At 38.9% G+C, this 26,877-nt stretch overlaps 1 protein-coding gene across 2 annotated transcripts; it reads right to left on the bottom strand.

Annotated features, from left to right (window-relative positions):
• On the bottom strand, positions 1–24,746 carry pkdcca (protein kinase domain containing, cytoplasmic a). Of its 2 annotated transcripts, none has more exons than XM_027150363.2 (7): positions 23,618–24,746; positions 13,645–13,767; positions 8,113–8,387; positions 7,530–7,609; positions 7,034–7,141; positions 1,134–1,310; positions 1–197 (listed from the first exon to the last, which is right to left on the bottom strand). In XM_027150363.2, the coding sequence occupies exons 1-7, from the start codon at positions 24,302–24,304 to the stop codon at positions 112–114; spliced, it is 1,536 nt and encodes a 511-aa protein (XP_027006164.1). In that variant the 5' UTR covers positions 24,305–24,746; the 3' UTR covers positions 1–111. The 2 variants fall into 2 exon arrangements, with proteins under 2 accessions (XP_027006164.1, XP_027006165.1); XM_027150364.2 differs by having other exon boundaries at positions 1,134–1,307; positions 23,618–24,745.
• Positions 24,747–26,877: the final 2,131 nt, after the last annotated feature.

The following is a 26,877-nucleotide window of genomic DNA, read 5'->3' as shown; positions in this document are numbered from 1 at the left end:
AAAAATAAATGGATGGATTGAGAGACTCGTCTCAACCTTCATTTTAACATTTGCCATGTGAGAACACAATGAGACCACAGTTCATCTTCATCCTCATCCTCTTTCTCTCTCTCAGCTGTCCAGCCTGATATACATCAGCTTTCCTTTATCTGGAGCCATGGTGGAAAAACCCGTCTTGAAGAGCACAAGCTGGTGGCCTGGAGAAAAAAGAGACAAAACGAGACATGAGAATTGTCAGTGAGGACGTCCAATGCATGGGAAAATTCCACACACTGGATGAAAGGGAATGGGGACAATGTGGGAGAAAAACATACAAGAGCTAATCAAGGAAGAGAACTGAGAGAAACAAAGACGGACGAAGACGAACGAAGACGAGCTGGAGGAAAAATAGAGGATGAGTGGAAGCAAAGACACAATCAAGCAGGCTCAGGAAGACCAATGAGCCAAAGAGACAGCGAGGACAGAAAGAAAGAGTGGAGAAAAGAAGAGAGGTGAGGGGGAGGAGGAATTCATGAGTGGTCAGCTTGAGGTTGTTCAATAGAGATTAGCGATGGACGTGCTGATGTGCTCCTTTCAGGCCGTGTTTTAATGAAGTGGCAGTGTGCTGCCGAGGGGGAGGAGAAGAGGGGCGGAGTACAAGAAGCAAACAAGTGATGAAAGAGGTGTGGGGGGGAGGCGGGAACGGCAGCCAGAGTACTGTTTGATCAAGAGAACGTCTGTCAGCACCAAACCTTTACTGAGATATCCACATACTCTCTCCTACACGTACACACACAATAACACAAATACATGCGCACACACACACACACACCGATGCTGCCTTGACACGCACCTCGGCGGCTTATTTTCCATTTTGCAAATTCATCACATCATCTGCTTTCTATTAGACTCTATATTCTTATTGTAATAAAGAACAGAATGCAGCCAATCATTCGACTTATAAGCTATACAGTATGTTTCATCTAGTTTGTTATATAGTAACAGAGCAATAGTTTACAACACCGTAACCGTCATGTCGTCTAACCGCTCTCACAGAGTAAGCTTTAAATCTATCTACACCTCCCTCTTCATGTACAACTGCTATTTCTGACCATTTAAACAGAACCTGAAGACAACATGAGAAAATTTCATACCGGTCCAAGTGCTCTGATTGGTTATGATGAAGGCTCTGCACTGGGCATGGCTCTCACATACACCGATGGCCTCGTCGACGCTGTAGACTGACAGCATGCATCTGTCGTGCTGATAGGATGGCCAGCAGCGGTAGTTCTCTCCTGGTATGGTCATGTCTTCCAGCTGTTTATATTCTGCTGAGAAAAAAACAGAGTGTATGAGATATAGGAAACTGTACGGTAGATACTTGCGTTGGTTCCATGTGATTGAAGCGAGTAACATTAACACAATACGTTTTCATACGATATGATTTGAGTATGTATTTTTCAACACCGAGCTCTCACCTCAATCATTCCCACAACACCGGTGGTTTGCAACAGACACATGACGGCTGTGTTATTCTACCCTGTGTGTGTAGTTTACTAAACTGAATACTGAACTTATACAGCTGTTTCCATCAGCACTAACATCCTTGTGAGATTTCATAATGCAACAGGTTGACGTTAATACTACGTGAACTGATCACGCTCATGGTACATCATCAAATCTATAATTAGAAACTTGCTTAAATTAAGTTAAGGGAAAAGCCAAAAGTAGAAAAAGAAGAAACTACAATAATTATTTTTTTCTTAAATTTGACCACATATCCCTATCTTTTTTTTTCTTTTTTTCACATCTCTGTGCTGGAAATGGATAAAAATGATTGTTCGGTTTATTGCGGCAAATCAAAGACGCTTGTTGAATGATGACATCATTCGAGGAACCTTTCCTTACCTTCATTTTTAATAGCGTTCTCTCTCATTGTGCTGCTTTATAGGTCTGTGCTGGACATGTGTCCAATCACTCAGACACTCACTCAATCACACACTCTCCATTCTCTCTCTCTCTTGCACACACACACACACACACACACACACACACACACACACACACACATACACACACACACACACGTACGCCAGGCATCATGACCCCAGTCACAATGCAGACCGGCGTCACCCGGCAACCGCAGCGAAAGGCAAAGCACAGTAGGGAAGAGAAAGAGAACGAGAGAAGGAGAATGAAGCAGATAAAGACATATGAAGACAGTGTGTCTAAAGAAAACGAAACCAACAATGAGCCTCCCATGCTATACCCGTCCCATCCCAGCCCTCTTTCTGCTCCACTGTCTCACTTACCCCAGCACAACACCTCTATACACCCAGTACACAAAAGACTAGTTGTTTAGTAGTTCAAACAGTACTTTGGGAGAACTCAATACAAATCATTATACTGCAATTAAAAAGACTATCTGTTTTAAGGAGCCTTCTATAGCAGCAGCTGCAGATTATGTTTAAATAATTGACTTTTTTTTTTTTGCATGCAGAGGAAGGAATTAGTTTTAAGACAGTGACAAATACACTGTGGTCTAGAAGTCACATTTGTCAAAGCAACATAGTGGAGAAAGATTAGGCGTTGGGTTTAAGGATAATCATTTGCTGTTCCCATCCTGACCAAAGGAAACTATTCCGAAACATAAACCAAGCGAGAGAATCAAACGAGAATGAATGGCTGAGAAAAAGACCTCTGTAACGTGGCCAAAACTCACATCGAACTGGCCACACGGGCCAACTCTTAATGGCTGGATGCTGTGTTATATCATTGTTTTTTTCCCCCATGCAAACAAAAGACAAGCTATCTGCTTTTTGTCATGGTGGGGCCATGCTCTCAGCTGTGGCATCTGTCTTATTTATGTGGTGACATACACAAAATTTGACCTAACATTTCCAAAACTTGTTCATTGACCCCTAAATACAGAGTAACACCATGTAAGATTTGTAGTATGCTTTAAACCATAGCTGCTAAATTCTGCGTAATAAAACATTCGAAACCTACACACAGTGTTTTACATTCAGCTAAACTCCAGGTTTGGGATCCAGCTCAGAACAAACTAAACATTTCTGCATTTTTGTCATGAAGAGCTCAAACTACTGGTTAGATCACCACATCACACAGGAAGTAAAACTTCTTTTCTATGCTATTGACTCTCATAACAAATCGGACCTCTGTGCTGATGGACTCTGGTGTATGATGTTTTTTTTTTTTTACTTTACAGTCTGTGGATTAAATACTTAATGGACTGAGAGAAGTGTTTAAATGTGTGTGTAAAAATGAAAGTATCCCTGTGACTGTTGTTTCAGTGTAATGAGCTCAGACTCTCTTGAGGCTATTTGTTCAGTGTGGATTTGGGCTGGGTCTGATTCAGGCATGTAGAATGGATCAGTCTCCAGATTAGTCCTGTCTCTTTGACAGCACGCCTGATGAGTACAGTACGGCCTCTTCAAAGCTCAACCTCACGACCTCTCAGCCATGAATTACTGATCCTCTTTTTCTTTCATTCTCCCTCTCTCGCTCTGGGACATGGCTGAATGGGTGGTGAGAGGCAGGCTGATTTACTAGCCTCATCCACTTGTTTTTAAAGAGAAGGATTGGTACGTTTTTTTTTTTTTTTTAAAGCAAGGCCACAGGAGCTTCTGTCTTAGGCTGTGGGTTTGTCTGAATTTAGTGTCTGTGTGGTTTTAGGGAGGAGAAGAGTCACAGATTGCCCCCTACCTCCCCACCACCCCCTTCACGTGGCCTGAGGACCGGGGAAGAACCAGTCTGCAGTAAATAACAGCAACTAAAGGGTACTTTATGGGCCTAATGAATGCTTTATGGAGCTCTCACTTTCACTAAATGGCTCAGTTACATGTTGGAGGTATGATGTTGAGGACAAAAGGAGGGGGAGATGTAGAAGGCTCTCAGTAGCAGGCAGGGAATCTCTGAGTGGATCCGTGAACACGCCCAACACTTTAAGAGACTCTTTAACAAAGACGTGTGAACGGAAAAGAAACGATTATTAATCCTGCTTTGTGCGTTCATGCTAACAGAGAACAGAGTCGCTAAAGTTGTCTGTAAATATTCACCAGGTTCTGAAAAGGTTTGACAGCAACATTCCACAAATAACATTTCTGCAACGTTCATGAAATATCTGCTGTAATTATGTTCACTATGTGATTATAAGGCTGCTGACATAATATTATGAGTTAGATGAAAAAAAGTTTTAATTTTTATTGAATACGACAGTAATGTTGTAGGAACCTTCAGAAATATTTTAGAACATTCAAAAAAACTACAGCTTGAATATTTTTGGAAACAGAAGCTTATTCTGCTAATCAAAGTACACCTTTCCTAAATTTTTGTAAAAAGATTTGTAGTATGCTTTAAACCATAGCTGCTAAATTCTGCGTAATAAAACATTCGAAACCTACACACAGTGTTTTACATTCAGCTAAACTCCAGGTTTGGGATTCAGCTCAGAACAAACTAAACATTTCTGCATTTTTGTCATGAAGAGTTCAAACTACTGGTTAGATCACCACATCACACAGGAAGTAAAACTTCTTTTCTATGCTATTGACTCTCATAACAAATCGGACCTCTGTGCTGATGGACTCTGATGTATGATGTTTTGTTTTTTTTTACTTTACAGTCTGTGGATTAAATACTTAATGGACTAAGAGAAGTGTTTAAATGTGTGTGTAAAAATGAAAGTATCCCTGTGACTGTGATTGATAGATACACGGTTGTCTGCTATTACGTTTCGGCTTGCTTGCACACGCAAGTAACTAAATCTTAAAGCAAAAACCATTGGCTGAAGTTCTTATAGAGCTTTCCTTCTTTAATCAGAACTATAGGTAAACAAACCTCTCCGCAATTAAACCATAAAAATCACATACATGTGTGTGAACATACAGCCAACCTCAACTGTTATATACATAACATTTTGTGTATCACATCCAGTGTTAATCTATTTCCTCCATTTGTCCAGAATATATATATATATATATATATATATATATATATATATATATATATATATATATATATATATATATATATATATACAGTACAGACCAAAGGTTTGGACACACCTTCCAAAAGTTTGGACACACCACCTTTTCAACAGGACAATGACCCCAAACACACCTCCAGGCTGTGTAAGGGCTATTTGACCATGAAGGAGAGTGATGGGGTGCTGCGCCAGATGACCTGGCCTCCACAGTCACCGGACCTGAACCCAATCGAGATGGTTTGGGGTGAGCTGGACCGCAGAGTGATGGCAAAAGGGCCAACAAGTGCTAAGCATCTCTGGGAACTCCTTCAAGACTGTTGGAAGACCATTTCAGGTGACTACCTCTTGAAGCTCATCAAGAGAATGCCAAGAGTGTGCAAAGCAGTAATCAAAGCAAAAGGTGGCCACTTTGAAGAACCTAGAATATGACATATTTTCAGTTGTTTCACACTTTTTTGCTATGTACGTATATAATTCCACGTGTTAATTCATACTTTTGATGCCTTCAGTGTGAATCTACAATTTTCATAGTCATGGAAATAAAGAAAACTCTTTGAATGAGAAGGTGTGTCCAAACTTTTGGTCTGTACTGTATATATATACAATAATATACACCATTTGTAATTTATGTCATGGTAATCATCCTGTTAAATCTGTTCACACTGCAATCAAACCAAACAAGTTTGTTTGGAACCAGATATCAATGGATGTACATTTTGTTGTATTTATGAAATGCTGTCTATGTGAAAGAACCATAAAAGTCTATAACTCCTACTGGAAAAAACATATTATAGGTGCTGTATAAATATTTGCTGGATGTTTAATTGAATAGGTACTCATACTAATATCCTTGGATTTGTTTGTAAAAGACTGTTTTTGAAAGAAACCCGTTTAGCTGCATGGAAAAGCCTTTTTTCTCTGAGGTGTGATTGGAAAGAGTTAACCAGCCTGGATATAGAGATATGTTCTTAACGCATTCGTCACTCAACAAGCGTCTGTCTTTCTGCTTTAGAGGGCAACTGGAGCGAGGAGAGGAGATGGGAGAGGTAGAGAGTGAGTAAGTACAAGAGTGAAGCACGGGTTCCAGACTGCGAACGTGAAAGAGGCAGAACGAGAGAAGGTAGAGTGGCTTGAAGAGGAAAAGTAAAAGTGAGTATGTGAAAGGAACAGAAAAGGAAAACAAATGGAGATTAAATGACAGAAAAACAATCGAGTGATCAAAAGGATGTGATAGATTTAGCATGATGACTTTTCTTTCTCTCAGAAATGGCTCAGAAAAGAGCCAAAAACACAATTGACCTTGTTTTCCGATACAGTTACATAAACTCTAATCGTTTTCATCTCATTTGTCAGTGGTCTGCTGCTTTACACACACACTCACACACACACACACACACATGCTGACAGAACTTGCATCCTTCTGAACCAGAGCATGAACTAGAGGAGCACAGGACAGGAAGGAAAAAGGAGTGGGTTATGTAACTACCCCTGACTGCTTATCAGTCATAGGAGGAGAAGTCCTGCTGTGGATAATCATGTTCAAATGTTATCAGATATTTCACAGAGGGAAGATATGAAGTCCAACTGAGATCCTTAATAGTGACAAGAAAGAAAATATGTATATGTTATTATTTACAGACTAGATGTGGGTGTTTCCAGCGCTGCAATAAAGTAGAGAAAAGTTTCATTCTAAGCAAATATCAAGCGAATTGGAACAGTGACTTCTGTACCAAGGGTAGTGAAGACAATAGAGCAGACGAGGTACACGGGAAAGAGTAACAAACTGCTTTTATAATAGGATGATTTTGTACACCGCTGAATTCTATAAATAGAAACCAATGTTTCATTTCATCTAAATAATATAAGTCAAACCTGTATAACTCACTGAAGGCTGTTTACTTTTTTGTCCTATTTATAAGGTGTACATTTTGTAAGGTGTAAAATCTATAGAAGAATAGCTTTGAATGTGTGTGTGTGTGTGTGTGTGTGTGTGTGTGTGTGTGTGTGTGTGTGTGTGTGTGTGTGTGTGTGTGTGTGTACACTTACTTGTTTTGTGTCTCTGTGTGACATTTAGAAGGTAATGTCCATTCCTATACATCTCCAACACCTTCTCTAGGTGAGCTAGAGTCTCATCTGTGTCCCAGAGAAGTTCCCCTAACACACACACACACACACACACACACACACACACACACACACACACACACACACACACACACACACACACACACACACACAAAGTAAAAAGTTGTTCTGCATACTCCCAGAATTTTTCTGTTTATGATGCTTTATCATCATCATCGAGCCCACACACAGTTCCCACATCTACATGGTCTGTTGTGCACCAGAACGGCAGATTTCAAACGTGTATGACATTCCATCAGCCTGATGAACAAGCTGATAGGAAGCACACAAAATATGTGAGGGGGTATAGAGGAGGAGAGAGAGAAAAGATGAAATGAAGAAAAACATTCCCTCCAAAGAAGAAATAGAAATAATTAGGATTCAGGTCGTGTTGTGCTGTTCGAGAAAACATACGGACCTGTGGAGTTGACGATGGTAGCGAGGAAAGGCCTCAAGGCCGAGGGAGCGCTGTGAGGAAGCAGGTAGGTGAAAAAGAACCTGGAGACAACAATAAGAAGTATTACTGTAGCTGCAACACAGCAAAGCATAAACACCATAGACAATTTTTAGTACATATTTAGTATATGAATATAGTTTAAATATGTTCTGTAATATTTCTTGAGTTATACAATAATGCAATAAGTATTGGAGTCTTCTGTAGAGCTTCCTCTTCCAGAACGTTCCGTCGATAGAACATAATAAGTCCATGTTTAAAATTATTTACAGGCCAAATTGTTTAGGTTATTGAGGTTTGGAGAAAACCCACTCAATTCAAGTACCTAGTCAAATATGCTAAGAACTATAAGGACTCAATAATGAATATAATCATTTTGCTAATGATAGGTTGTGATTTCCAGCACTGCATATAAAGGGGAAAAAAAATCATAAAAAGTAATGGAACTCCTGGCTATGTTTCACAGAGCTGAGCTTATTTAGAGAACCACTGTAAGATTAACAGCAGCAGGATAATATTCAGTTCTGGTTTAATGGCCCACGTTTACCTGTAAGCATTGTATAGATTCCTCTTCTCGTTTATACCCTGGCAGTAGCCGCTGCTGCATGAGAGAGTAAAGTTGCGAGCAGGGAACTGTAGGCTGCAGTCGGTAGGTGAAGAGGCTGAGCATGGCATGTCCTCCACACTGGCGTCGTCCAGGTCAGTCACCTTTAGCTCTCCATCCACCAAGACAAACTGCCTGGGTCTGAAGTCCAGCAGGGTGAGAGAGCCGAGCGGCGAGTGAGCCAGGTAGTGGAGTAGACGTGCCAGACTCAGGCAGATCTACACATTGTGATGGAGAAAATATCAAATATCAGTTTTGTTTGTTAGAGATGAAATTAAAAAGAACTGTAGTATAAAATAGTCATTCATCTTTACTGTAGATGACTCTTTTGTTTAGTCACTCTATAAATATGCTATACTCAACACTGCGTGTGTGTGTGTGTGTGTGTGTGTGTGTGTGTGTGTGTGTGTGTGTGTGTGTGTGTGTGTGTGTGTGTGTGTGTGTGTGTGTGTGTGTGTGTGTGTGTTTGACATGGGATTGCTGTGGATTGTACCACTTAGGAAACCACAGAAATGGCTTTGGACTGCAATTGCCACAAACAATTTTGAACTCAATCCTCCATCATTGAACAGTTAATAACTTCAACAAGAGAAGACTCCATGTTCAACCTGAAATGAATTTACTAGTTACACAATTATACTTTTTTGACCAAATAGGACACAGTTATGGAAGGGAAATTAGTCATAATCACACTATCTAATGAGAACCAGATGTCATTTGAGTCTGGTTCTTCTCAAGGTTTCTTCTTCATATCATCTCAGGGAGTTTTCCTTAAAGCAGTCTCTTCTTGCTTACACATAAGGGATGAATTTATAATTTGTTTTTTAGATTTTAAACGTATATCGTGAATTTCTATATTCCTGTAAAGCTGCTTTGTGACAATGGCAGTGTTAAAAAGGTTATAAAATAAAACAGACTTTTGTGTGTGTGTGTGTGTGTGTGTGTGTGTGTGTGTGTGTGTGTGTCTGAACCTCTTATCCCTACATATCTCTCAAAATGTTATAAAATAAAACAGAATTTGTGTGTGTGTGTGTGTGTGTGTGTGTGTGTGTGTGTGTGTGTGTGTGTGTGTGTGTGTGTGTGTGTGTGTGTGTGTGAGAGAGAATTTCTTATCCCTTCAAATCTCTCAAAACGCTATAAAATAAAACGGAATTTTGTGTGTGTGTGTGTGTGTGTGTGTGTGTGTGTGTGTGTGTGTGTGTGTGTGTGTGTGTGTGTGTGTGTGTGTGTAAATCTCTTATCCCCACAAATCTCTCAAAGCACCACTTCAGTGTGTGTACGCAATTGTATGTATGCGTGGGTGCCCCAATGATTAGCGCTCCTATTGTGCCTGAGGGTGTTGGGGGTCAAACGAGGGCAAGTGAGACTGGGGCTAGTGGTGTTGAAGAAGAAACATGTCAAATAAGATGTAGGCAAATCATCACTACTAAAAAAGCACGGTAAAGAAGGAGGAACAGAGCAAAGGAGAAAGTAGTGGGTGAACTCATTGCCTGCTTTACACACCAGACAAAACCTGGTTTTAATGTACTCAGGATTAGGATGCACTTAAATAGGCTGGGCTTTGCCCAATGAACTGTGTGTGGGTTTTCTTTCTTGATGTAATCAAGCGAAAATTTAGTAGAACCCGAAAAAAAAAGGAACTGGAAACAAAACCAACAAAAATGCTTGAATCTGTTGCCGCAGACATTAATAAACATTCTGAGATTCTGGGGGGAAAAAATCTGTTTCAATGCCTTCTCTGTTCAACTACTTTACAATAACAGTACACAAATAATCATGCACTAATCCCTGAATCAATACTTATTTAAATAAAACTTAATATGAGTTATGTCATGCTTCTATGTTGGGAACTCTGTTCAGAACAGGTTATTAATTCCAGAGAAAGCACTTTACAATACAATTAGATGAATAATCATTTGCTAACACTTTAATTAATACTAATATGAACTAATGATGAGTTAATCACAAACTAATGCAGAACTAACCTTAACTACGTCATGAGTCATGAATTCATGTGTGAATAACGACCACCTAAAGTAAAGGTTAATACATGTTTGTTAGCTTAATGTATTAATTATCACTAAATCCAACATGCTCTATAAGACAGAATGTGATTTGCATCATTTCAAATTCTTTATAGAATTTGCCACGAACATCACTGGATGGCGCTGGATTACATTTATCATTTACACTGATTGTCTTTATAAAATTTGAAAGTTAATAAACACCAAGCATTTCATCTCAATATCGTTTCCCATTTATTTCTCTGCAACTCTCACTTTAGTATTATTCCATGCTCTGGAGGGTTCAGGCCCAGGACTCTGCTCCTTTACCCATATGAGGGAAATTAATACAGTAATTAATTCACAGTAATTTAACATTTAAAACCAGTGCTTAATAAGAATATTTGTAAGGTTTTACAGCCCTATGTGTAAATAAATACATTTAAATAATGAACATGTACTAATGCACTTAAGGAGATTGTATTAGTTTGGGATTAGTACATGCCTTATCTCATCACAAGTTCATATTCAAGTCGGTATTAATTCAGATATTAGGGCGAGATTGTTCATATTCACGCACTTTTCTATGTGTGCATGCTCAAAGCAGGAAATCAACATGTGCAGATTTTAACTTTCAGAGCAGGTTTAATCGAAAAGCCCACGTGTCCCACTTTGACTCTGAAGAGGCCGTGGTCGAGTGCAGTGGCTTTAAAAGCCTTCATCACAGCGCACAGGAAATGGCTCTGGATGTAAATGAGCCGTTTGGTAGTCAGCAGTTTCACCGTCGTCCCCAGAGCCTATTAGTTCCTCATATGCAATTCAAATAGTCCTAAAGCCTTGCTGTAGTCGGAGGTTCTTTTATGTGCGACGTGCGCATGGCTGTACAGTGCATCCCAGATAAGGTTGGAAATTATGGATTATATTTAAGTGAAACTGTTTCCCGTATTTAACCAGTGAATCAGATATGACTTTAGAGTGACTCGGCAATTAAAACTGAAGAAAATCTAAAGCAAATGTGAATCATTCGTACAGTCAGTTGTTCGATGTCTATGAAGTGAACAAAGGACACTCAGTACAATAAGTATTATTCTACATGATATAAAATTCATTACTAAAATTCCTTATAGAAAAAAATCTCCAAAATGACTTTATTTCACATGATAAATCGATTTTAACAGCCTTTGACAAATTACAAATTCAGAGCTGCTTTTTTTCACACTCACTGCAATCAAAACTGAAACGTATCCCACATTTTTTTATTTGAAAAAGCGGTTTTGATTCGGTCTACTGGAAAGTCAGTCAATATTACCGAGATGTCAGGAAATGGAGCAGGAACGTTAACCTGGCAAATATACTTAACTGAATACTAAAGTATGTGTTGCAGAGGTCCAGTTTCAAAGACTTTCATTTGAGAAACATTAGGACTGGCAATGCGAAGCCATTCTCAAACCTGAAAAACAATCGGAGTGTTGAGGGGCCGACAAGTCCGCACTGAGTTCAGTGAGAATTGCTGTGCTGAGTCATATACTGCTGTGATGACACATAGATGAGTGTGGCGCACTCCACCGAAATGCCTGCCGTGTGCTTCTGCTGTAGGCTGTGTGTTTGGTGTGTGTGTGTGTGTGTGTGTGTGTGTGTCTATAAAAATGCATGTGAATCTAATTTTACAGCTCTACACTGTGTATAAAACAGTCTACACACCTGTTTAAATGGCAGGTTTTTCTAATCAAACCGAGATAATATTTCCTAGTCAAAACTTTTTCTACCCTCGATGTTGATGTGAAAAACAATCCTAAAGCTTTCTAGGGAGTGAAGGAAAAATAAAAAAGCGTATATTAACCTAGTTGTGTAACAAGTGAATTTATTACACCACTTATTATTTTTGGGTAAGAGTCTATCAGCGTAGCACATCTTGACTTGTGATATTTTCCCATTCTTGAGAAATTCTTCTTGACGCTGAAAGGGCATCTCCTGTGTGCAGCTCACCTCATTTATAGACAGATTCAGGTCAAACTCATCGAATTTCTTTTGGTTAAGTCATTCGTTGGTTGATTTGGACGTATGCTTTGGGTCAGTATCGTGCCGAAAGGCGAATCTTCTTTTCATCCTCAGCCTACTAGAATACATCTGAAGGTTTTGCAATAAACCCGACTGGTATTTGTAGCTGTTCATGATTTCCTTCACCTTTAGAAAATCCCCAGTTCTGGCTGAAGAACAGCAGATTTCTAGCACGATGCTGCCTTCACCACACTGCACCATTGGAATGGTGATCTATTGGTTTTGTTTTTTTTGTTTCTTACACCAGACATACCTTTTTGGAATTATGGATTCCTTAGTCTCATAAATCAAACTAAACAACATAATAATAATAATAATAATAATAATAATAATAATAATAATAATAATAATAATAATAATAATAATAGGGGGGCACGGTGGCTTAGTGGTTAGCACGTTCGCCTCACACCTCCAGGGTTGGGGGTTTGATTCCTGCCTCCGCCTTGTGTGTGGAGTTTGCATGTTCTCCCAGTGCCTCGGGGGTTTCCTCCGGGTACTCCGGTTTCCTCCCCCGGTCCAAAGACATGCATGGTAGCTTTATTGGCATCTCTGGAGAATTGTCCGTAGTGTGCAAGTGTGTGAATGAATGAGGATGTGTGTGTTCCCTGTAATGGGTTGGCACTCCGTCCTGAGAGGCTCGCCGTGACCCGAGAAGTTCGGATAAGCGGTAGAAAATGAATGAATGAATGAATGAATGAATGAATGAATAACAATAATAATAATAATAATAATAATAATAATAATAATAATAATAATAATAATAATAACATATAAATATTAAATACCATAGATAGTCAAATAAATAAACATTAACTACAATATTGTAAAATTATAATATAGAGCTAAATTAAATGGCACATTATTCTTTAGGAAAAGAATTGACTACTGTTAAAAGAAAGGCATAATGCTGTGATGTTATACTCTGAAGCTATTATATCAACAGAAGCATCGCTGACCACAGGAAGTAATAGGAAATGATTTTCCTGGCTTCAGTAGTGAGAGCATGCTGTAGGGTCAACTGGGTGATATCTGTGACACACGACCAATAGAGAATGGCAGTGGCAAAGACTCCACGTGCTGGATGTCTACCAAAGCCCCTTCCTCTGAACTGAGCTCAGCAGGAAACAGAATCTCTGTCACACGTTCAGACCTGACGTTACACGGCTAACTTAACTGTCACTGTAACTGCGCTCGGTTTCAGCAAATACAATTCGAAACATTTTGTCCACAAGCACCTCGTCTGCCTACAGAGTGTACAGAATGAAACCTTTTTTCATTTTCCAGCGTATCTGGTTGCTGTGCTTCAGTATGTACAGTATGAGCAGTTCCCCGTATCCCCTCCCACTTTTTCTCCTTCAGCAGACACACACTTGATGGAATGTGTGATAGGGTGCAGACGCAGACACACACTCACTCTAAACCGCTCTTCCCAGGGTGTCTGCAGCAACTGGATCATCTCTAGAGGGCTGCCAAGCTCCGTGATAGCTGTCACCGTGTCCTTGATATCATTGCTGTCCTGGTAGCAGTAGCCATACAGCTGTGGGTGAGAGAGATAGAGAGAGCACACGGTGAGAGAGAGAACCCAAGAGCAGTGATATTAGTCTGTCAATCTAGTGAGATAACAGCACTGTGTAGAATTTCACTGTTTTGACTCAGACAGGGTAAGATTTGTGTGTGTGTGTGTGTGTGTGTGTGTGTGTGTGTGTGTGTGTGTGTGTGTGTGTGTGTGTGTGTGTGTGTGTGTGTGTGAGACACTAGTGAGGCCAAACTAGAGGAGTGAAGTATCAGATTAGAGATAAGAATAAATCAGTACCATGCTTTAGAGTCAGCAACTGGCATGAGTGAAGTACAATGAGCCAGAAACATTAGGTATGGAAATGTAATTAGGAAGTGTGATCGTGTGTGTGTGTGTGTGTGTGTGTGTGTGTGTGTGTGTGTGTGTGTGTGTGTGTGTGTGTGTGTGTGTGTGTGTGTGTGTGTGTGTGTAAATCGAGTGCAGGGTGTAGGGGGGAGTGCGGAGTCACTAAGTGTCCCTTCCCCACCCCGTACAGCTGAAGCACGCATGCCGCTGCATTTGGCGCATTGCTTACAGAAACATTTTCTTTAGCTAATTTGAGCCAAAGAAGCTAGTTAAACTTAAACAGCATGAAATTTCATCTGGAAGCAAAAACAACCCGTGGCAATGTGACCAACCCATACCACCACCGGAGTCTCTGGCTACAAAGGGGAAAATGCAGACCATGTTGATTAGCAGATCAGAGTCTGTCTTCTTCCTCCCTCTTTTTTCAGTGGTGGGGTTAGGTTCACCTGGTTTATAATCAAATCCTCTAAAGACTATTAAAGCATAGAGTTCACTGTTGCACAGCATGTGTGTGTGTTTGTGTGCACGTGTGTGTGACTAATTTTAGGAGGGAACGCATACGCAGTGCTACATTCACACACCAGGCCGTGTGCATTCTTCCCGTGAACGCACTGACACCAACAAACATTTTGCCTCCTCCAAACACGAACAAATCCTGACATCACTTACATCTGGTACAACACAAGATGCTAAAACTGATATGCCATGTATCTTAGTCTTGCTTAACGATGACAGCCCTTCAATACACATGCTCACAAAAAAAAAAACACACACTGTAAGGATACTCATTTCTACAGATTGGGCGTGCCTGGCACACTCATTTTTAGCCTAGAGAAAGTTAAAGGTGGTGTGTGTGTGTGTGTGTGTGTGTGTGTGTGTGTGTGTGTGTGTGTGTGTGTGTGTGTGTGTGTGTGTGTGTGTGTGTGTGTGCGCGTGCGCGTGTGTCTGTGTGTGGCTTGAAAGGAAAGCACTCTGGGCAGAGGCTGATGGAAAGCCCTTGTCACACCGCCCTGCTCCTGCTGTTGTAGGAGCGTGCACTTGACGAAACACAATTTCTCACTCATTTCATTTCAGCTTATTCTAAAATTTTCAGTCTGCTGCTGTTTCCTTGATGTGGTGTTTGTTCAAAGCTTAACAGCCTTAACAGACCTGATGAAGTATCATATTGTTGTAACATGTTAAAAATGATGAAAGGTGTTGAAATAAATATGGAATGATGTCAGATCATTACTACCGTCAGACTAGTGCAGGTGTGGATCCAGAAGCTTGGGCTTTTTTTTTTTTCTTTTCTTTTTTTTTTTTAATAGACAGTGTAAGGAAGATAACATAGAGGAGCTGCGGTTGTCTGTTTGGCCACATGGTGCCATTTTGTCTGAACCCAGGTCAAAGGTCAAGCTGCCTGTCCTCTCTGTTTACCATGAACGTTTCTCTGGTTCTGTTCTGTGTCAGAGGTTTTTTTTTTTCCTTTTTTTTTTGTTGTCACAACAGCGGTGAATTAAAATGCAAAAAAATTTTAAAGATCTTTAAAGACATGTTGCTCTGTAAAAAGATTACAAGAGAATCTTACTCAAATTCTGTGTTCTGTTGTTTTCATCTACTACATGCAGAAATCCATAGAAATAGTTATGACACAAGTTAATTACTCCAAATTAAAAAAAAATACACCAGACCTCGTCAGGAGTCTTATCTAATTTGCACCATTAACTGTTTGGATTTAAAAAAAAATCACCAGCATTAAATAAAAATAAAATACAAATGGCCTTTATTTCTGTAGTGTTTTTTTTTTGTTTTGTTTTTTTTAATATATTGATTGCTAATGTTGATTGACGTGTCATTGTTTCCTAGTCCAAAAGCTAGGTTTCCCTGGTTAAGAGAGAAAACTGAGAAGAAACAGGAACATGTTTAGGCTCAAATAGGAAAATAAAATTTCACAACATTTAGTGTATGTCAGACTGCTTTCCCTAGCTAGTATTTAAGTAAGCAAATCACACTAAAGTAGTTTAATATTATTATGTATTGATCTGTACATTCTGTTCCGATGTGGTTTTTCTTTTTTATCCAGTAGGAAGTTGCAGTGTTTCACAGGAAATGGAAATCCATGACAGGAAAAGTTATAAATACACAGGGGTTAGTGCTTGGTGCTTTTCCTACAAGCGTATTTGAGAAATCAAACACAATCACACTCACACTTATTACACTTCCTGTATTTTTTTGTGTGACACTAGGTCGGAAAAACACCTCCGATCTTTGGACGTGTTATGACATTTCCTTATTTAATGGAATGGGCAAAAGTTATGACATGTTTAATCAACTTAGTTGTTGTGTTTTTTTTCGGTCTTCTTTATCTTCTTTTCCACAGCGCACAGCCAGAAAGTGTCTTGTTGTTGTACGAACACTACAGTAGATGCATTCATCCTTAGTACAGGTGCTGATGCTAAAACTCATGAACAGTACAGTTTGCACAAGAAGCTCACTTCATGTAAAGCGAATCACATAAGGCGAACTGTATCTACAAGTATATATCTTCCTAACTGCTAACCGTACCAACCGGAGTGTAGGCCAACGCTCCAGGGCCTGCACAAAAGCATTTCTGTATGAAGTGTTATTAATTTGTAAACCCACACTTGGCCTGACAGGTTAGGTGCACGTGCAAACACGGACACGTCTGCCTCTGCCACGTTCTTTTAATGAGGGCACACTGGCAGCGCATCAAATGGGCCACAGGGATGGTGATGTTTGCGTAATGGGACAGGCCAATGGTAGCCAGGTGTGTATGGCTGTGGGTCAGTGAACGCACAACTGTCCACTGGAACAAGAGGGGCTCAGTGACGGTGAGTGTGATCCTGATCGCCCGACTCACGTGGGTGGTGAATTAGAGCTGCGATGACATTCCAGCTTGGGTTAAGTGCATGTGTCACATGTGTGAGAAAGAGAGAAAGTGTGTGTAAGAGAGAGAGAGAGAGAGAGAGAGAGAGAGAGAGAGAGAGAGAGAGAGAGAGAGAGAGAGAGAGAGAGAGAGAGAGAGAGAGAGAGACGGTGGGTGTGAGGGTATAATTTAGTGCCCTATTTTCATCAGATTTTGGATGGAACGTCGCTGGAAAATCCACTGAGTCATTTCTCCCTTCTTGGAAAACTAAACTCTACATATCACTGGCTTACTGTGCTTTTATTAGAGAAATTAAAAACTAAATCATTCAAATGTATTTGCTGAAGGATGCAAGTGCTTGCAAAAGTGTTAAATATGAGCATAAACACATCATGCTTTCCCTCAACCTCACCATTGCATCCAGATTCAGCAAGATTTTCTAATTAGTACTCTCCTCCCTAAGGACAAATCCTTAACAAACGCCACTTAATAAAATGCAGCGCAGCTGAAGCCGTCACGATGACAGCATCTAAATGAAATCTCTTCACCTATAAATATTTGCACAACACCCCCCACCCTCCTCCCCTCTCCTCTTTTTGGAATCTGGAGCTGTGAACTGAAAATAATCAGGATCTTTAAGAGCTTGTGTGCAACAGAAAAGTGTAGGAGTAAAAAAAAAGTGTGAGATAGAAATCAAAGTTCTCTCTCTCTCGCTCTGCCTCTGTAGCCAGAAAGTCTGCTCAAACAAACAGCACGGAGCAGAGACACAGAGCAGGACAGGAGCGTAACGCCTGAAAGGAATTCAGGGCCGTCCTGACGAGAGCTCTCGTCGAGTAAGCACTTTCATTTGGGAATTCCAGGAGGTTTAATCATTGACAGTGCTGTAGTCAGTGCAGCTTTTGCTTATCGTGGAATGCTTATTTTCACATGGCTTTATGTGCTTATAATTTGATGTTAGATGTTCAGACTCTCAACTTATAGATGATTTCTGGTGTAATAGATTTCAGAAGGAAACATTTTTTCTAATGCCCAAATAAAAAATAGATACCTTCTACAAATAAATGAATGAATGAATGAATGAATGAATGAAGAAACAAACAAACAAACAAACAAACAAACAAATAAATAAATAAATAGAGAAATGTGTGCTCGATTATTTATTTGTTTGTTTGTTTGTTTGTTTGTTTATTTTGGGATGATAGATAGATAGATAGATAGATAGATAGATAGATAGATAGATAGATAGATAGATAGATAGATAGATAGATAGATAGATAGATAGATAGATAGATAGATAGATAGATAGTTTCTTCCACAAATAAAGAAACAAACAAAGAAACAAACAAATCAATAAAGTATGCTTGATTGTTTTTTTTTTTATTTATTTATTTATTTATTTATTTATTTATTTATTTATTTATTGAATGTTAGAAAATTATATAATATGATAGATCCACAGATTGATAGATAGGAGGTTGTTGTGTTCTATTATTATTATTATTATTATTATTATTATTATTATTATTATTATTATTAAATTGATTGACTAATTCATTCATTCTTTTAATATTATTTACAGTACTCCTTGAGACTGGTGATAAAACATGTATGAAAAGCAGCATGAAGGCAGGACCGAGGAGAAGAGTGCCCTGGCCTGAAGCAACTTAGAGAATATAAAAATATAATCCACAGACAAAGCCTAATCGATATGTGTGTATTGTTCTCTGTGTGTGTAGACAACAGTCCTTGCCCTGTATTAATTAACCTATACACCAACAAGGATCTGGCAGGATCAAACTAATCAAATCTACTGAATAGTGACGTGCAGCTTGAACACTCAGCATACACAAACAGATGGAGGAAATAAATCTGATTTCATCGGCTATGTGAAGGAAAAGCTTAAGAGCAAAAATGTTTACAAAAATAAGGTCCAATATTTTAAAGAAAGTGGCTTTTTTTTGTTTGTGTTCTTAAAAAAAACAAGCTCATCTGATTAAATAGTTGATAAAGAATTATATACAGGGATTAATACACAGTGAGGGTCTTTACTTCTGTCATGGGTGACAGTATTTGTAACATTCAGTTTGTCTACCATTTGTTTGATTAACATTAATATCTTTGAAATATTACTACAATATTTTTTGACATGTGCTGTGCTTGACCGTAAGTTTTCAGTTTTTATATCAATATTATATGAAAACATATTTTGGTTCTTTTCTAGCAAAAGCACAAGATACAGTAAGCCATTCTTAATAACAAAATTTTTTAAAAATTATGTTTCTTTACTGAGATAAACAACAGTTACAATTTCAGACAATTTCCATGAATAAATGAATGAATTTTCTAAATATTTTTTTAATTAAAACTTGAATGTGGAACAAATTTAATAATAATAATAATAATAATAATAACAATAATAATAATAGTTATTGATATTATTATTATTGTTATTATTATTATTATTATTATTATTATTATTATTATTATTATTATTATTATCATCTCTGGGTAAAAGACATCTAGCTGTTATTATTATGTACAATATTTACATTGTTATTTATTATTAAATCACTGCTCCGTTTGGGATTTACATGAATAAATGACGTCTGAGATCCACTCGAGCCGTTTTACAAAAATCCATGTAAATTAATGCTTTGTATCTGTGATCAACTTTAATCTTGCAAAATACATAAAAACCTAATATTACATTTCTAATACATATATTTCTACACACATATATATTCTAATACATATACATTTATAATAATAATAAATAATACAGTGCATATTTACATTATATCTATAGTAACATAAATAATACATATATAATACACTTTTTAAAAAAAATCACACTACATCTGGCATTTTGGAGGCTTTTCTCTTTTTTTAAACTTCCTTCCTGTGGAAGTGGGAGGTTAAAGTGTTAACCCGTGTTTAATTACAGAGAGGGCTCAGGCTCAGGACTTGGCCCCTCTCACGTCCTTCTCCCTGCACAAAACAACCCTGGGGGTCTCTGGGTAAAAGACATCTAGCTTTCACATTAACACTAGCTGCTTAATGATTGCCTGTCCCTCAGTGTGCGTGTGTGTGTGAGTGTGAGTGTGTGTGTGTGTGTGTGTGTGTGTGTGTGTGTGTGTACTTCACAGAGGACATAACATAGATATTATCTGCTCTAAAAAACTTACATACATGTATATTCAGTAAAAAGCCCCTGATCAGATCACCAAGAAGTGAAGAAGAAACAACACAGAGAAAAAGAAACGGGAAACACACACACATCCACCCAATGACGCTGATTCATCTTCTGCACTCTAACATGCTCTTAACTCTGCACACAGCAAGTTTCTCTGCGCACACAGACTGCCTCTGGCATTATCTCCATCTCTGATCTCCACCGATCTGTCTTGTTCACACTCACACAAACATGGCAGAGGGCATGAGAGTCACTTAGCTTTGCCTGTGACTTAATCACCCCAACTACTAACTGCCATCTCCACCCATGCAACACCACACCACACGCACATACTTCTGCCCGTATCACATACACTTATTTATACATCAGATGTACACTTCCATCAGAGGCAGAAAAATCAGACACTTCACTTCTGTGTGTGCATTAAAGATGTTCCACACAGACATCATTATAAGCTGTTCTATCTATTTCAAATAAAGAGAAGGTCCAGTTTAACACAGAACCTTGTGCACTCCTACTGAACCCCAGCCTGGTTTTAATCTAGCCATCGTATCAGATCTCACCTCTGACCCCCCCGGACTGCACAATTCTGTCTAATGTGATCCTGCCAAAGAAAACAAAAAGCAACACTTTTCTGAGTCTAAGATTGGTGAGGTTCGACTTCAGCTCAGGCAGCAGAAATCCATTACTGTATTTCAATGCTTTGACATACAGTATATGATAATACTTTAAGCTTTTTACTTTAAGATTTTATATATTTTAAATCACTGGTTTTAAGAATTTTATTTAAAAAAGAAATATTGCTTGTATTTAGTTGATGTGTCAGCAGCCACAGGGCTACTCTGCCTGGACGCATGCGTTTACAGCCCAAAGACATGGCACTGAAATCCGCATGACTTGCTTACTGAAGTTCTAAATTTTATAGCTCAAAATCTAACAATTTATTCCTTAGATACATCCTTCCATGTTAGTCAATAATTTGTCATTTTTCTTTCAAGTGCTATTGTGTAAAAGAGACATAAATGTGTTCAGTGACAAAAACGTTTGACAATCTCAGTTAGAATCTAATGAATTGAATACAATTTATTGTCTATTAACTGGTTACAAACAGCCAAGAACAAAAGCGTTACTGTTGATAAAAACAAAACCGGGCCATATTCAACTGCTATATATCGAATTTGAAAAAAAGGAATGTGTGACTAACGGTCTAGAAGTTACAGCTAAGCGTGTCTTGTACATGTAGTGCAAACCTATAAACAGTACACATGCACTGATTATAAATAAGAGGAAGGATATATAACATGTAGCACAAACAAAGCTTAAGACTATAATTAATACTTATTAACAAGCCAGATTTTCTTATGAAATTCTAAATTTAAAAAGTAAACAATAAAATAAAAACGTACAGAAATGCTGATTTCACAATTCCAGTGTTTATTTCAGCCTTGAAGCATATTCTAAACAGTGAGAGATAATTTACTTAACCGAGATGTCAGTTCAGCACCGTTAGTGTTGACTTAGTTAGCATAGGTGTTAATTCTACACTGTAGGTGTTAATTCTACACTAGGTGTTAATTCTACACTAGGTGTTAATTCAAAACCGTAAAAGTAAATTCAGCATTAACATGCTCATTCATGGCTGTGGATTTTAACTGCAAATAACAAAAACAGAAAATGCGCTAAAGAAACGTTGTCCATTAACTACATTAGTGCAGACAATATAAATCAGTGAACTGCTAACTGCACTATTACTAGTTCTGTATTTAAAATGTAAGCAAATGTGTTATATTGACCAGGTTAACAACCTTTTTTTCAAAAACTTTTCCTTATTCTAGTTTACTTCTATTGAGACTTATAAATCTGATATCAAATGGATCATAATTTTTGTATAAAATTGTGAATTTCATGCCCACTTGCATGAACATTGTCAGTAATTAAAATTTTTTCATAGACTCAGACTTTTTGGCCTGTGTGTGTGTGTGTGTGTGTGTGTGTGTGTGTGTGTGTGTGTGTGTGTGTGTGTGTGTGTGTGTGTGTGTGTGTGTCAGAAAAAAGGGTTTGATGGAAAAGGCAATTTTATACAAACAAAATGTCTGAAATGTCTCATTTGATTTTTGCAACTCAACAACACAACACTGAAGTTGTGGAAGTCATGTGTGTGTGTGTTTCTTTGCCGCCCTTCTTAACTCTGCTGCTCAGAACGCAAACCTTATCAGTCATAAGAACCCAAACACTTCTTAATTTTGAGTGCTGCTGCGTGTTATGTCTGTTTCAGCTCTCATCAGCGTTGTGGTTTGTGGATTTTAATTTACTTGGACTTTCTTTGTCTGGGGATTTCCTGCTCTGTGGAGCTCGTGCTGAAGCGATAAGGCGCAGATTATTTCGACTCTGGGACTCTTTGTCTCTCCCGGCGCGTGAATTAACTGCTGTAATATTGCAGTAATATATTCTCTGTTTATTTTGTGTACAAATAATGATTGTAGCATTGATTCGGCACAGGTTTATGCTCTGTCTTTAGCGCATGCGTAATTCTCTCCATCGAACACACACACATACCCAAGCACGCACACACACGCGCGCGCGCTGCAACTTAATTATATTTCTGTTTTGTTTAAGTTTAGCTAATTAACTTTTACTGGGAAAAGAAACGCCTCACTGACTTAAAGCCAAACCAGTATCCAAATCATAGACAGAGACTATGCGAGGAACAAAACACTCCTGACCACTAACTCAACCATCTGTGGCCAAACGCGCAAATCCACTTATTACACTTATAAAGAATGACTGATAATCGTTATAATCGTGATAATCGTTATCGCGATATTGATGCTATAATCGAAAAAAAAAATAATTATTTGTTGTTGTTTTTTGCACAGGCCACCAGATCATTTTCAAGAAGAAGAATATGCGATCCAACAAACGGATATATAATTGTCAGGATTATCATCTTTAAATACTACGTTCAGTAATTAGGACTCATTCATTTCATTATAATCTGCTTATTGACAAGAAAACAGGCTGGAAACAGACTTAAAAAATGGTGTGGTTTAAAAGTTCTAACAATTTCCTTGGTGAAGAACCATTTCATTTCCCAAGTAAAGAAATGTTACCTTTAACACTATTATAAATACTATTAAATAAACAAATGGCCTTGTGTATTATCCACAGGAGCTGAATACACACATTTAGCTGAAGTGTTAGAATAAACCCGTGTGCTCATTTTCACACTCCGAGCGTAAACATTCACACCTCCGATGTGGATTCGGCATTTAAGACGCAATTAACGCAAAAAAAGAAAAAGAAAAAAGCAATTGGCTATTTTCATATAAACTGCCATTATTTTAAGCCATTAAAATTTGATTTGATTAATTTAAAATAAATATTTCTTTAGCTTGTGATTGGTTATTCATTAACTGATTAAATGCAATATTCGGTGCATTACAAAGGCAACAGATTTGAAGCTTTACCTTCAGGATGTTGGGATGTTGCAGTCTCTCCATCAGTGTCATCTCTTTGATGATCTTGAATGAAGCGAGTCGGTAACAGTCCTCAGTTGAACTGTATCTTTTCACGCAGCTTTCCATGTCGTGACCGCTGAGGTCCACGGATTTGAGAGCCACAGAGAAGCTGGAGTTCAGCTCTGCTCGATACACTGCTTTGGTGTAGCCCGAGCCTACAAACTGCACACTGTTGGCTCTCTCCAGGTCCCCGCACCCGAGCGCTCCGCCTGACCCGCCTGCAGCAGCCCGTCGCGTGGCTCTAGTACCGCGTGCGTGGTCGTCCTCCGCTGCTCTGTACCGATTCCAGCTGTTCGCCCGCTCGAGATCCATCAGCCGTCTGCGTTCAATAGGTCGTGCGGCGGCGTCTTCGACCACACTTTGGTACCGAAGCACCTCTCCGAGTCTCCCTCGTATCTGTAAGCGAAGCTCGCTGAGCGCCGCAGTGGTAATGGACTCCGGAACCGACGCGGTTCCAGGCGCAAAGTCGTCGCTGATGTGAAGCCGAGACGACTGAGTTGCTATGAAAGAACGCTGTCGTGCCGCGTCGTGGCTCTGGTGCGGCTCGAACCCGGGCACGAAGAGCACGTTCATGAGTGTACCGAAACAAAAGGAGAAGCAAAACGCTGCCGCCAACATCGTTTTCCGCCGTTTCATCTTGTTCGTGATTATTATAACGAGCAACAAATAGCTCGGTTTGCCTCCGCCTAGCAGCCTCGCAGCTCGAGGCAGTCTCACCGCTCGGTGCTCAATGGTGTAGATGTGAAAGAGGAAGAAATTAACACTAAGACGCGACTCTCTGAATTCGCGGATGATACAGTAAGCAGGCTATATGAGCTCTCACATCTCCATCGCGCAGTTATGATTTAAGATCCACCCCATTTTAGGACTGATCGGAGTGACACTTGGCTCGTCGGCGCGCGCTCGAGACCCCTCGGCATCGGGGGTCTCGCCTCCTGCGTCCGTCCCGCTACAACAAGCCTGCGCGCCGAGCTGCGACTCAAACACACATGACGTCAGCGTGACTGACAGCTGACTCCGGCTCGCGCTGAATGCTGTAGTTTCGTCCACAGCTCGCACGCCAATAGACCATTTATAGATAGTAAAGACGCCCGACTACGATTCCCAGCGTGCATTTCAGTCTTCCAGCAAAGGGGCGGATCTACATAGGGCTTCTAAAACTGGCACTGGTGTTGAAGAAGTGTCACAGAAACACCAGCACTGTATTTAACAGCATAGTGGATGTTATGTGATAATCCACCAAACCATTTCTTTTTGTTTTTATGCCTAATGTGAGAGATGATTTCACTACATGTCATACTGTGTATGATGATGTATGTGACAAATAACATCTAAATTTGAATTTGCATTATGCATTTTCACATTCCTAAGCATTTCCATTTTTCCACTTAGTCTAAGTTTATAATAATGGTATCTGATAGCATTTTAATAACATAGTTAAATTGCTCTATTAAAGCAATCACTGTGATTGACCTGTGATATACTCAGCTCCCCGAAGTCATTGTTTCACCAACTGATCCTTGGACTGCGTTACACTTTCGGCTTCTATTCTAAATTAATAGTCCGTTCCGTTTTGGACTGAAGGTTTGTGAGCCCTTTTGGAAAGAAAAGGGGAAAATGTGTATAATTATGTCTCTGGGGTCGGAGAAGTGAAAGTCTAAATTAAAAACAGACACGAGGCAGGGGGGTGGGGTGGGGGGTAAGAGAGAGAGAGAGAGAGAGAGAGAGAGAGAGAGAGAGAGAGAGAGAGAGAGAGAGAGAGAGAGAGAATAATTAAATAATGGATAATGGTGCTTGTATGCTTTAGCTTCCTTTAACTCAAACGCAAAAACCTCAAACATCCAAAAAATTGTTTAAAAGTGTATCAAAGATAGATAGATAGATAGATAGATAGATAGATAGATAGATAGATAGATAGATAGATAGATAGATAGATAGATAGATAGATAGATAGATAGTCTGATGAAGTGCACCTTCCCTCTTCCAGTCCAAGGCATGCATTGTGCGTGTGCTAATGAGGAGTTACGAAGCCTCTATAACAGGGGAGTTTGAGCTGAAGGCCAGTGACGCAGCCATCCATCAGCCCCGCATTACTGCTCTGTTAGAGACTAATTACCCAAAGCAGCGCTGCGGAAAACGGAGCACAGCGGCCGCCGGTCAGCGGGGTGGCACACGGCCTTGCTCTTATTTATAACACTCATTAACTTCACTCACATAACTGATCGCAGTTCAGACGAGACACGGAACTTTCGGCAATTGAGAAAATTCGAAATTCCGTCTGTTGCTCTCAATTTGTCTCGCAGTTTTGGGTTTACACAAGCTTCTAGCAAAAGTCATAAACTTATTATATTATATTATATTATATTATATTATATTATATTATATTATATTATATTATACATGGCATTCATACCAGCCACTGTTTTATTTTTATATGTATGTAGTATTTTTGACTCAAAATACCCTACTGGTCAATTAAATACGATTTTATATGAAAGCCTAGGCCATAGAAGAAGGGTGAGGAGTTTAGCTCCATCTTCTGGGCATAATAATAATAATAATAATAATAATAATAATAATAATAATAATAATAATAATAATAATAATAATAATAATAATAATAATAATAATAATAACTACCACAACAATTTTACAATGTTCTGTGTGAGACTACTAGTTTTAGAATATAATTTTTAGAATAGAGCCCCAATGGGGCTGTTATCATGGATTTCTTTTTGAATATACGAGTAAAGTGTTTACCACATAATCTATTACAAAAATTAAAGTAAGATTTATCATAGCAAATAGAATAATCCGTAGATTTTAGCATATTAAAATCTATATCATTTGGCAATCGATTGTGTCTCAAATTTGACTTAGCTAGACTTCTATAACAGTTTAAAGAAATCCTTATTCATAATCTAAAACAGGCATTTCATTCTTAAACTAAATGAAATGCTTATGTTTTTTCATATTTCCACACATGAAATCAGTAGAAAAAAACTCCTACAGTATATAAATGCAGATTTATGCTTAGATTAAAACATTGTGCTACAATTCAGATTAAGTGATGTTGTTGCCTAGGCAACACGCCACGCCCATTTGTTATAAGCGTCCTTTTATTATAAGAAGGTAAATATAAAGGTATTGGGTATTGGGATAATCATTGGTCTGCGTCTCGGTTAATGTTTCCGATGTGCTCCATTAGC

This window comes from Tachysurus fulvidraco, chromosome 4 (assembly GCF_022655615.1).
Source record: "Tachysurus fulvidraco isolate hzauxx_2018 chromosome 4, HZAU_PFXX_2.0, whole genome shotgun sequence".
Classification (NCBI taxonomy): Eukaryota; Metazoa; Chordata; class Actinopteri; order Siluriformes; family Bagridae; genus Tachysurus; species Tachysurus fulvidraco.
The sequence above is the reverse complement of the archived record's forward strand: the minus strand, read 5'-3'. Positions and strand labels throughout refer to the sequence as shown.